This window comes from Manihot esculenta, chromosome 2, assembly GCF_001659605.2.
Source record: "Manihot esculenta cultivar AM560-2 chromosome 2, M.esculenta_v8, whole genome shotgun sequence".
NCBI lineage: Eukaryota > Viridiplantae > Streptophyta > Magnoliopsida > Malpighiales > Euphorbiaceae > Manihot > Manihot esculenta.
Window position 1 is genome coordinate 2189450 of NC_035162.2, and position 13679 is coordinate 2203128.

Here is a 13679-nt window from a genome sequence, read left to right on the forward strand (position 1 = left end):
AAAAAAGCCGCGAGTAATTCTATTTCCATGACTATTACTCTATTTCTTTTTCTAGTAATTAATATATTTATAAAAAATTTACTGTTTCATTTCGAAATATTATTATTATTAATAGGTTAGATTTGAAAAAATCATTAAAAATATTTTTAATTTTTTATATTTATTAATTATATAATTATTTTATTTATTTATTGTCTATTTTTCTATTAAAAACTATGTTAGAGAAAAGAAAAAATTTTTAAAATTTAAAAATTACTCACATAACCATTAAAACCATCCATTAACAAAATTTGAACAAATTTAACATTTGCAACCCAAATGAAGGGAAGAGGGAAGTTCTCGATAGATAGAGATATTAATTTTAAAAAAAAAAAGGTAGCTAGAAAAGTTTTAACAAATCTTCATTTATCTGGACTAAGCATGCTTATTATTGCTTCCAAATTATACACAACCATGATCCAATATTGTAATCAAACAATAACTATTAATAAATTAAAAAGAATTGACAAGTTTTAATAAATTTCAACCAAACAAATACAATAAATCACAAAATCATAAAAACTCAATCAAAATCAAAATCAAAATTTATCAAATCTCAAAATATATAAATATATAAAATTTTATAAGAAAAAATACAATAAAATTTAAAATGCAGTACAATGAAATGAATTTACAGTAAAATGGAAAATGCACATCAATCCAATAAACAACCTCATATTTTAAAGACGGTGAGAGGAAGTTTTGCAGATTCAAAGAATAAATGACACAAAAAAGGTGTAGAGATCTGTATGCTTTTCATTCGTGAATTTCTCTTCGCCCTCACTCAGATCCATTTGGACCTCTCTCCAATTGCGTTTTACGCTAGTCATGTGCTCTCCACCGTGCTCTCCAATAATCATAGTAGTTCCATCATCGTCAAGATTTTCATCAAATAGATGCCTCTACACTAGCCGCCTCTGCCATTTGTAAAAATCTTTTTTTTTATGAGATTCAGTCCATGACAAACTCTGAGATTTTGCCTACACTAGAGTCCTCCTTCATTATCATTGAAAGGGGTGACATGCACGACTCAAGTGGCCTGTGAAGGATGATAGAGAGAGAAAAAGAGAGAAAAATAGCGAAAAAAGAGAAGAGAAGAAAAAAGATGCGTTAATGAAAAAATGTACGAGAAAATTAAAAAAGTTACTAAAAGGATAAAAAAATTAATTTAAAAGATAATAGTTTTTTTTTAATGTATTAAACGTGAAAATAGATAAAAGTGATGGTGTAATTAATAGTGACAAAACTAAAAGATATTTTAATGAATTTTTTAAAATAAAATATAAGAATTGATTTGTTAATAATGAAAATATTTAAAAATTAAATTATACTTTTTTATTTGTATATTTAAAATTAAAATTATTTTTAAATTATAATTTCTCATATATTTTGATAATTTAAAAAAAATTAATATAATTTAAATAAATTATTATTTATTTATGAATTCTTTGTTGTGAATATTATTTTTTAATTTTTTTAAGAAATAACTTTTTTGAACTCGGAAACCTAAAGTTTAGTTTTTTATTAACAATTAAATTGATAAAATATAAATAAAAAAAATGAAAAACTTGTTTTTTGAAATATAATGATTCACTCAATATTTGTTGCAACTTTAAATAAAATTGGAAAACGCTGGCGTTTTTTTCTTGTTCACGAGGTGACCATAAAACTTGCCTCGATTCAGCAATGGTAGATTGAATTGAAAGCAGAACATAAAATAGAGAGGGAACATGAGAGCTTTTATTTAAAATCAGGATAAAAATGACGTTACAAACTGTTCTGGAAGCATCGCTTTCTATTTATACCAGACAAACCCACATGCACAGCACGTGCATACAGACAACTCAATTCAGATAAAACGACACAGTTTAGATGTTCAATACAAAATAACAACCACAAACATTAAACGACGTAACTTTAACACCCCTCCTCAAGTTGAAGCTGGGAGAGGCAAAAGATTCAACTTGCGGGTTAATGTGCCATGGCGAGAGGCTGGTAAAGCCTTGGTGAATAAGTCAGCCAGCTGTTCTTCAGTAGTGACATGGTGAGGTAATATAAATCCCCGTTGAAGTTGATCTCTCACCAGGTGGCAGTCTATCTCGATATGCTTCGTGCGCTCATGGAAAACCGGATTGGCGGCAATGTGTATGGAAGCTTTGTTATCGCAGTGCAGTGGAATGGGCAATTGGATGTGAACCTGCAAGTCCTGCAAAATATAGCTAATCCAGAGGAGTTCACACACAGTGTTAGCCATTGCACGATACTCAGCCTCAGCTGAGGACTTAGAAACAGTAGGTTGTTTCTTTGTTTTCCAAGAGACAAGGCAAGGGCCCAAGTATATGCAATATCCAGATAGTGACTTTCTGGAATAAGTGCAAGCTGCCCAATCAGAGTCACAGTAGGCATTTAGAGATAAATAAGTACTTACAGGAAAATAAAGGCCCTGATGTAAGGAGCCCTTAAGATAGCGAAGCACATGTGAAGCAGCCTCCCAATGAGGCTTTCGGGGCATGCTCATAAATTGGCTCAAGTGTTGCACAGCATAACATATATCAGGCCTTGTGAGATTAACATAAAGGAGCCTCTCAAGAAGTCTCCTATATAAATCAGGTTTATGAAAAGGCTCTCCTGAATCAGGAGATAAATGCAAGCCTTGAGGTAAAGGACAAGAGGCAGGTTTACAATGAAACATGCTTGCATCTTTCAATATGTCTGAAATATACTTAGTTTGACTAAGTAAAGTTGCTTGAGAGGATCTAGCAACCTCCAGGCCCAAAAAATATTTCAGGGGTCCCAAATTTTTGATAGTAAATTTTGAATGTAAAGCAAGCTTGCATTCAGTAATGGCATCAATAGAGTTTCCAGTTAAAATAACATCATCAACATATATAAGCAATATCAAAGTTAAAACACCAGTGTGCTGTGTAAAGAGACAATGATCATGGGGGGACTGCACAAAGCCTAAGCCCTTCAGAAAAGTGGTAAATTCAATGTTTCACTATCTGGAGGCTTGTTTAAGCCCATATAAGGACCTTTTAAGCAAGCAAACTTGCCCTGGCTGGGCTTTGTGATAACCTTGGGGAGGTGTCATGTACACCTCTTCATCAAGATAACCATGTAAAAAAGCATTATTTATATCCAATTGAAAAATAGGCCACTGTTTGGAAGTAGCAAGAGCAATCAAAACTCTTACGGTTGTAAGTTTGGCCACAGGTGAAAACCTATCCTTATAATCCAATCCCTCAATCTGGTTGTAGCCTTTGGCCACCAACCGGGCCTTATATCTCTCTATATCCCCATTTAGCTTAAATTTCACTTTATAGACCCATTTACAGCCTATTGCTTTCTTACCCCTAGGTAAATTAGTGAGCACCCAAGTGTTGTTATTTTCCAGGGCCTGAAACTCTTACTTCATGGCTTCAACTCAATGTGCATCCTTAGATGCTTGAGTGTAAGTACAAGGTTTAGAAACCTTATTGACATTGCAAATGTAAGATTGATGTAAGGGATGGAAGGTCAGGAAGGATATTTGCTGGGAATTAACATAGTCTTGCATCAAGATAGGGGCTTGTCTATGCCTTTGTGTCCTTCTAACTGAAGGACATTTCTATAGGTCATCACTGGTGTGACTAGATGGACAGGATTCAACAACAGGGCAATCATTCTCAATCACAGGAATAGGAATCACATAGTTTTCAATCAGATTGCTATCTTGGAAGGGAAAGATATTTTCATGGAAGGGAAAGATATTTTCATGGAAGATAACATCCCTACTAATAAAGAAGGTTTTATCACTGATGTTATAAAGCTTATAGGTTTTGTGTGTGTTGGCATAGCCTATCATGACAGCTTTAATAGCTCTTTCTTGAAATTTGTCCTTCTGAGTTCCCACAGAAATAACAAAACACAAGCAACCAAACTTTCTCAAGTGAGAATAGTCAGGTGAGGTCCCATAGAGCCTCTCATAAGGCGTGGACCAACCAAAATGCTCCATAGGCATTCTGTTAATTAGGTAGGTTGCAGTTAAAATGCATTCTGACCAAAATTGAATAGGGACTTGTGATTGTATTTTCAAAGCTCTAGCAGTGTCAAGTATGTGTCTGTGTTTCCTTTCTACAACTCTATTCTGTGCATGTGGGTCTGTCTGGTAGAGCCTCACCATCCAATGTTGGGCGCCCCATAAATGTGCCACGCACCAGTAAAAATTCTGGACGTGAGGGGGTGTGTTGAATCTCACATCGGTTCTACAACTCTATTCTGTGCATGTGGGTCTGTCTGGTAGAGCCTCACCATCCAATGTTGGGCGCCCCATAAATGTGCCACGCACCAGTAAAAATTCTGGACGTGAGGGGGTGTGTTGAATCTCACATCGGTTGTGGAAAGAGGTAATGTGCCCCTTATATGAGTTATAGTCACTCCTCCCCCTTGAATTAGCTTTTGGGGTGAGTTAGGTTTGGTCCAAATTTAACAGTTTCTAAACAGTTCATGAATATTTCCATTTTCCATATAAGCTAACAATCAGTCGACTCAATGTTTTCTACGGCTCTCTTTGGTTTCCTTACAGATTACGAAGCAAGATACAGTGGGCTACCAGAAATAAGGAACATAAGAGCTGCCCATCAAAAGCATTTCTACGCATTTTAAACTTCTCTGCATTTGAGTTAAGTTACCAGAATGTAGAAGGAAGGCAGAACATAAACTTTGAAGAGCACAGGAAGATGTACGTCTTCAGTACTTAGCAGTGATACAAGAGAAGTGCTTATTATTGATGGGGGCGAGGAAAATTTGCGGACTATAAACATTCAGGGTGATCGAACTTCGCCTCCAAGCCTCCTCCTGTATCCGGTCAGGCGAAAGAGATGTGCATTAGAGGTGATCCTGGTGGTTGAATTGGCTGAACTTTCATCTTTTAGTACCAATTATAATCGAGCAGGTAAATTTGCCCAATCATTCATCAACTTAATTGATATCATAACGTTTCTCAACTTCAATTTAAATTATACCACAAAAATGTTAATACTTTAATTAATAATTAATAAATAAATAATTATATACAAAATATGAATAAAAATAATACTATAAAATTTAATATATTATTTTATAAATATAAATAAAATATAAAAAATAATCATGTTAACTAGTGTTTCAATGTATAAATCTAAAACAAAATGAGTTACTTTTTTATATTGAAGTACAATCAATAAAATTAATAATGTCAATTTAAAATTAGATTATGAAATTTTTAAGCTAAATATAAATTTTAATAAACACTCAATAATAAAAGTAAAAAATTTTAAATTTTAAGCTAATTGTAACTTTCTAAAAGAAAATTATATAATTATAATTTATAATCAATTGTGAATATTTTTATAAAAATTTTGAAGAAAAATAAGCTAAATTTAAATCTAAACACGTTTTTCATGCAAATTATAGCAAATACTAAAATAATAAATGTTATTTTATGTTAAAAAAATTACCAAAACTAAACTGAGTCCAAATTACATATTAATTTATCAAAAAGCTATAAGAAATTAACAGTGGCGTCGCCCGGACTCGAACCGGAGACCTTCAGTGTGTTAGACTGACGTGATAACCAACTACACCACGACACCAATCCTGTTGTAGGTTTTACAGGTGTAAGTGCTAACAATGTTGAAGTGTCTTCTGCGACTGCCACAACCCCAGCTTCGCGTGGGCCTTCGTCTGATTATACTGCTAAGTTGCACCCTAGAGAAAAACAAAAGTTAGAACACAAAAAACAAAAACAGAAGCCTGACACGTAGAAACGGTTCAAACAATGATTAAAACGCCAAATAATTAAAATAAATTCAATTTCATATAAAAATAATTCAATAGTTTGCAACTCACGAATAACAAATTCAATTAGTCCATTTCAAAAAAAAAAAAAAGAAAGTTCAATTAGTGAAAGTGATCGCACATATTTCCAAAATTGAGTTATAGATTCCTCTAGAGTTTAGATGTTGATTGCAAGAAAAGAAAGAAGTGTACATTTATTTAATCTTCCCTTCAGAATAGTTAATTAATTAATTAACGATTAACTCAACAACAAAAGTGAATTCTCCAACACATGTATTATTTGTTTAGAGTAAAAATTTTATAAAAAATAAATTCAATTATTTTTAAATTAAAAAATTTTCACGTAAAAAAAATTAAAATCATGTATAATTTTATACAAATTTATTTAATTTTTTTTTAATTTGATTTTTTTTTTCAGTTGAATTTTTTCAATGTTCAACTGAAGTAAAATACGAGATGACCAAATGCAGACAATGATGCTCACATTCATCCAGAATAAAACCTTGTTATCTACAAATCTACACCCAGCTATTGTCTCGTGCCAAATGCAAAGAGACTAATCCAACAACTACCCAATAGAATCATATCTTATTGTTTTGGCCGCAAATCTTTTACAGATTCAACAAGAACCCTTGATAACACTCCCAATGCTAAAAACACAGGAAAACCCTTGGAGAGTAGCATACATAAAGCTATGATATGGTTTGCAACTAATAAAATAAAATAGACGGGTGAAAAATATTAAATGAGAACAAAAGCAAACTAGTGCTCCAATGAGGTTAGCATCAGATGCCCTAAGCATTATCAATATACATATGCACTTTCACAAGCTAGAGCAGGAACAAAGAGTGCCACCACCACTACAACAGCCATAACTATTATCACAACAAGAACAAACTCTGTATTTAGTCTAATGGCAACCTGTGCTTTGAAAACTCTCAAAGCTAGAATCAAATGCAACGTCCACACTTTCAACATTATTCTCAATCGTTTTACACTTCCTCCCTAGCTCGGCTGCTACTCTTCAGGATATTGTACTTGCAGAGGGGGCAGGTAGCATTAATGTACAGCCACTTATCTACACAGGCACAGTGGAAGTGGTGTCCACAAGGGAGTTCCCTTAGCTCAACTCCATCATCATAAGTAGAAAGGCAGATGCAACATTCCTACAATTTACCCCAATCACCATTTTAGTCATGCAATTCTTCTGCTAGGTATACAAGCTTTCATGTAGTTATAAAGTGACCTTGTGAAAGAAGAAAGGCATCAAACTTAACAAAACAAAAACAAATGAACTAAAGAATTGAAATGGGTACCGCATCCTCCTCTGGAAGAACATGTTCCACTGGTGAATCTGTGCCACATTCAGTCATTATTCCACCCAGAGATCCTTGTGCCTCGCCAGCAAGTTTCTCATTATCACCAGTTCTGCGAAATTTAAATTTTGGGAGCTGATCTATGTCTTCCTTAGATGCTCCTTCCTGTTTTAACAGGTCATATAAAAATTGAAGAAAAACAATTAAGACATTGATATATGTTGACCATAAACCGCATACCAGTCATAGGAACTAGCATTTCAAGCAGGGAAATTTTGATGCTGCCATAACTGCCCATAAAACTTTGAAGTTTGAACTAAAACAAAAGGAAACATAAAAATCTCTGTGTCCCTCCCTGTCCCTGGCTGCGTTAGTGGAACTTCACTAATTTCAATAGGTGAGCACTACTCAAAAGAAGCTGAAGAATATGTGGCCAAAAAGGTTGAGACAAATAGCTAGAACAGCAAAGTTGGTCATCCAAATGCTTCAAACATTCATGTAGTTCTCTTCTCCCAGGTGATAGGAGAGCAACAATTAAGATGGTTTTGAAAAAAATATACAATCAAGAAAAAGAAAAAAAATAGCATAAAAATGTTGGTCAGAGTAGGAAAAACAGCATTTATAATGATACATTTTATATCTAAAGATGCTTCTCACATTAATGTCTCAATCTCAAGGCTCAAACATCAGATCAAGCATCAAGATTTGCCTGTATGATTAGCCTTCTTTTTTGTTGTTGAATATTATTTATAATACCTGATTCAACTAGTTCAGCTATCCAAATTGAAGATACCTATGTTTGATAAGACTGTTAAGGACGTATTCTCATAGCTGTATCTAACAGTAAAAACTTGCAAGAAGAGTACTTGACAGCTGATTAGGTTGCTAGCGCATTGCACACACAAAGCCAACCTCAAAAAAGTTGAATGAAAACAACTACAATAAAGGGTCCTCAAATCCATGATGAAATTACATGTAATGACTGCTACCTGATCAGCGACGGCATATAAGATTGCAATAATACAGGGAAGACAGCAGCAAACAGCAATGCCGATGACACATGCCAGCGCAACACAGAAAACCACAAAGAACACATCAAAACCTAGAAAAATTATACAGAGCCTGCAGACCAAAAATTGCAATGCAACTGGTAAGATTCTAAGGCCAGAAAATACTTCAACCCCAAATCACAGCAGAAAGGGGTTAAAACAAACCAGTAGAGTTGAGGGGAGCCATGTGCCAAAGCTTGGCCACCAGCAGATACCCAGTAAAAGCCAATGATCCACCAAACAAAAGAAAACATAGTGTTTGCAGATTCCAGATGCTTTGCAACACTGTCATGACAGTTAAGATAGAAATGGTTAACAAAAAATCATATGCCACAAACCTTAGATGAAAAATATCACATGAATACAATGTTATCCTAATTCAAAAAAATCTTTTAAAGAAAAGGACTAAGGGGAAAATAAGTACATCAAAATAAGGAATCACAAGCAAAAAAAATGATGATCAACACAAAAAAATCATGCATTTATGCCAAATTTTGTTTGATGCATCTGTAAGCCTCCAGTTAACTCACGCTCAAATATCAAAAATTTCCTGCACTCACGATACAGGTAACTAAGAACCCTCGATGATCTGAATATTAGTTTAGAAAATTGCGGTATCTTCCTCAAAATTTATTAACCATTTAATAAATCAGTGCATCTATGACAACACAACAAACAATACACTTATTAAAGACGTGGAATCAGTTTTTCAAGCGCAACAAATGATTCAATAGATTATCAATTTTCCATAATAGAACAATTCTGTCTCGCAAGCATACCTGGTTCCATCTTCCTGCAGCTGAGCTAACGTAACATACTCCCCAGAATCCCCTCTCATTTGGGAACTGGAATTCCCATCACTTCCAAGCCCTCGCTCCACCCTTCCAAACCCCACTCGCCTCCTCCGCCGCCTCCTATACTCCACACACACACAAAGCATATGCAACACGCACTGCAACCCATACCCAACAATCCACAACCTCAAGGGCATACTGGGATGCTCGTTCCTGCTTAATATCAGCACCGCCACAGCCACTGCAACGAACGCAAAGTTCCAGATGATGTCGAGAATCACCACAGGCTTCGAATACGCCCAGTCACTCTGCCGCTCCTCAAGCTGCTCGGCGGCGGTCTCGCGTACCAGCATCGAGGGCTCCCGCATCATGCGACGACTGCTGGCGCGACGGAGGAAGCGCGCGGCATCACGGAGGGACTGACGGCGGGAAAATCGAGTGGCGGAATTGCTCCCGGATTCGCCATAGGAGGCAGGGGAAAGCAACGGCGTGTTGTCGATAATGTCGTCGGAGGATCGAGTCGATGGGGGGACCCCGGTGTTAATTGTGGAAGACGCGGTGGACATTTTTGGGAATTTAATATTAATTGAAGCTTTAGGCAATGAAATAGATTTGGGGATGGAAGCACAATTAGACAAGGTTCTCGAGATTGGAGAAATCGCACAGTACTTTTTATTTTTATTTTTATTTTTTTCCTCAGGTGATGTGGATTAGTAATTGCAGTTGCAATTACAGTTTTCACGGGGTTATATTATCAGTTGAACTGTTATCATACTTTGCCTCATCTAGTTTTATGTTTTTTTTATCAATATATAGAAACCTGATTAACTTTATCTATCAGTAAATATATGTTTTCTTTTTTTTTTTTAGAAAATTTTTGAAATTAACTATTTAAATTGAAAATTAAAAATATTCTCTTGGAAAATTAAATAATCTTATGAGTGAAAGCTGCTGAAGTAACAGTGTAGTAATTTCATTCTACATTGACTTTTCATTTTTTATGTGGTAAAAAAAAAATTTTACCAACTGAAAGCACTGTTGGCACAAATAGACATAGTTACTGTTTTGTGATAATTGACTTTTTGTTTTTGGGTGTAACTCATTGAATTAAGGCATTGAGGGCACAAATACAATGAAGTGCCTGAAGGCCTAAATGCAGAGAAGCCCAATCATAATAGCCCAAAAAGTCAAAGCACTCCAATTTAGATCTATAGGAGCAAATAGCCGCTACGCAACGCAATGCCACACGAGCACTAAGCATATCAGCGCCCAGTGAATGGAGATGAAAGTGCTTTCTATTGAAAGCTATCAAGGTTGGGGTCAGCCACCAAATTTCTAAAATTAAAAAACTTATACAAAGCTCAGTAATCTCTACAATAGATATATCATATATCATATATATATATACACACACCATCTCGTCAATAGTTATAAGAGAAATAAGCAGTGATAGTTTGAGTTTGGGAAAAACTTTTACATTTATAGGTTAATGATGATCTGAGATCCAGAGAAATAGGGTTTTTACAATGGATTCTGTAAACTTAGAAAAAGTTTAAACCTAGAAGAGAGCTTTCTCCTTTTATAGGTTTTCTTTTGTCCGCTAGTGACGTGCCGATAGAACGAATATTAGTAGACCACCTGTCCCTGCCACGCTGATACGGACGTACGAAGGAATCAGATCTCTGCCCCATGCATAACGGCCTCTGATCCTCTCCAGGATCGGGTAGGCGGGTCTGCAAGATGAGTGGACGGATCCTCTTTCGGGTTCCTGGTTGGACCGGCCAGGCGGGGCCGGGTGAAGGGAACAAGATTGGGCCGAAGAGGGGCTCCCCTACGGAACTGGGGAATGGGCCATCCCGGTTGAGGCACGTCAGGAGGGAGCCCGGCCTTACCATTTGAATGAACCAGACATTATTCATACTAAGGGCTCGAAGATATCTGAGTAATGGGCCGATATCGTGGGCCTCGTTTTTTATTCGGAAATCTCGCGGTCATCAATTGCCCCTTTACCCTCTCGGCAGTTATTATCTGACTGTCGAGGGGGTAAATATCGAGGACCATCATGACCGCGCCGCCCAAGGACAGTTTCTTCTAAGACGCTTGGACGCCCTTCTGTCTTGTTACCGTTTCGAATTTTGAACTCTTTCTGCCTTCTTGGAGCACTCGTCATCTTGATTCCTTAAGCCACTCGCCTACTTCGTCTCATAGCTTCGGCCATTGTTAAGGTACGCTTCTCTTCTTCACTCCCCATGGATAGCCCCAAAATTCCCGATGTTCTCCGAATCAAGTCTAACGTTACCCCATCTTCCTTAAAAAACTTTTTCTCTCGGGAGTATTTAGATACTCCCCTTTTTCGCATTCGAGCTCCCTTCCCGCATGAAAGGATCGTTCTTCCTGATCCTCCTCCCTCTGGTTTAATTGATCCTCAGGAGGGTCTTAACTTGGTATTCTTCGCTAAACAGAGGGAGTATGGTTTAACCTTCCCTTCTCGCCTTTCTTTACCCAGGTTTTCCGACATTATCGTATAACCCCTCGGATGTTGGTCCCCAATTCCATCTTGTTCATGTCCTCTTTTGAATCTGTGTGTTTGAGTTGGGGGTTTACACCCACGGTGTCCCTGTTTATGTCCTTCTTTCGATTGGTCAGGGGAATCCAAAATTTTTATTACTTTTCCCCTCGTGGGAAGCTTTCAATTTTCACGGGTCACAAAGACTCAATAAAGGGCTGGATGGAGGGCTTTGCAGTAGTGGAGCTTAAGAGGGAGTCCGGACTTGTCTGGGACTTAGAGCTCTCATGGGAGGATGTTCCACTGGACTGCAATGACCTATCCCAGCTAAGCCTCACCGAGCAGGTCGGGTATATTCGACTGACTTCTGTCGAAATGAAGTATGATGTCGAGAAGTGTATGTTTATTTCTAATCTCCGTGATATCAAAGACGCGGGTACTTGACTCTTCTTAGTAGCGCTGCTCTGCTTTAGATTTGTGTGACTGGCTACCTGATTTTGTGTTGGTTTTTGAATTTTTGCAGCCTCCCGGGTGAAGATGGATCAAATTAAGCCCCCTAAGAATTTTTGTCTGTCCCGAGAAAGCATGAACGCTGCGCTGGACATTCTGCGTGCAGGGGGACGCGTTTCCGAGGCTACCGAGGAAGTAGCTCGGGTCATTGCTTCTACCACAATGAGCCGACCTCCCAAGTTGACCTTCAAGGGTACTAGACCTTCCAAGCCCTCCCGAAGCGGCCAAGGGAGCTCGGCTCCTCTCCCTTTTCGAGCCTCCCAGCCTCGACAGAATGACAATACACAAAATGTGAGGGATCCGAAGGTTGCTGCCAAATTGGCTGAGGGTCTCGGACTCGCGAGGGCGGATGATCTTCATTCTTCTGCCGAGGTTTCTATGGAGCTTTTGGAAACTGTCCCCATTGAGGGGGTGGACCCTGAGGACAAAAATGAGGCGAGTTCGAAAGGACAGAATGCCCAAAAAATTTCTTCCGAGGTCGTCCCAACAAAGGAGACTGTAACTGGGCCTACCGGGGTTGCTCCTCTACAGGGGTCGATGGTTGTTCCTCAAGGCGTGGCTGAAGGGGTTAGGAGCAAGCGTCCTTTGCCTGCTGAAGAATTCGGCTCGACTCCCTCTTTGAAGAAAGCCCGAACCTCCGGGCGCCCTGCCCCTTCCTTGCCTTCTTTGGAGAAAGCAAAGACTTTCGTGGTGCCTCTGCTATCTGCCCTGGATAATGATATATTAAATGCAGAAGACATCACGCATCAGTCTCCGGCAGGGGTCGTGGCAGAGATTTTGCGAGAGCGGATGTTCGGAGGGACCACAGATGCTTCAGACTCTCGTCTACTAGCCTTGACTGGCCATTTGGCGGGCTTTACACGGGAACAAGCAACCTTCCGTTCCTTACCACGGGAGGAGCTCGGAGAAAAGATCAGAGAGATGCTCTTGATGGTAAGTTGCCCCTTTTGCTCTCACTTTGATTCTTTTAATTTCTTTATCCTTATGGGCATTTCCTTTTCGCATTAGGCACTGGGTCTTTCCATGGAGGTAGATGCTCGTGACCTCTCTCTACGAGAGTCTGTCGACCGTAGGATTGAGGAAGCTCGTCGAGATGAGAACCTATCTGCAACCGTTGATGCCCGGGGCAACCTTGCGGCAGCCCGAGAACATACTGCGTCTCTCCAGACGGAACTGTATGCCGCTCATGAGGCCTTGAAGAGGGCAGACGGAAAGGTAGCCGATGCAGAGGAGTATGCCAAGTCCGTGGAGACATAATTGTTTAACACCCGAAGACTTCTTGAGGAGTCTAATGAGAGGGCAGCTGTAGTTGAGGCTCGTTGCGAGGGGGTTTTGAAGCAGTTGTCTTCTGCAGCGGAGGGCCTTCGCGAGAGAGATGAGGCTATAAGCCAGAAGGAGGAGATTCAGCGCCAGCTAGAGCAGCTGAAGGTAAAATTGGATTCCACCTTGGCTCTGAAGGACGAGGCCTTAGCCCGCATCGTAATTTTAAGGCAAGAGCTGAGTGGGCAAGCTGATAACATCAAGGTTCTAACTTCGGCGGCAGAGGAGTTTAAACTTCAAAATCAGCAACTGTGCCAACAAGTCACAGACCTAGAGACGAAGTGTTCAGCCCTGTCTGAAGAGGCCAAATTAGCTGAGGATAAGGTCC

At 38.4% G+C, this 13679-nt stretch overlaps 1 protein-coding gene and 1 non-coding gene across 2 annotated transcripts; both read right to left on the reverse strand.

Annotated features, from left to right (window-relative positions):
• Window positions 1–5577: 5577 nt before the first annotated feature.
• On the reverse strand, window positions 5578–5651 carry TRNAV-AAC. Its single transcript has one exon. It is a non-coding gene; the product is annotated as a tRNA-Val (tRNA).
• Window positions 5652–6556: 905 nt separating this feature from the next.
• LOC110609547 (E3 ubiquitin-protein ligase At1g12760) lies at window positions 6557–9677 on the reverse strand. The gene is made up of 5 exons (XM_021749185.2): window positions 9001–9677; window positions 8387–8506; window positions 8162–8294; window positions 7173–7337; window positions 6557–7022 (listed from the first exon to the last, which is right to left on the reverse strand). The coding sequence occupies exons 1-5, from the start codon at window positions 9579–9581 to the stop codon at window positions 6849–6851; spliced, it is 1173 nt and encodes a 390-aa protein (XP_021604877.1). The 5' UTR covers window positions 9582–9677; the 3' UTR covers window positions 6557–6848.
• Window positions 9678–13679: the final 4002 nt, after the last annotated feature.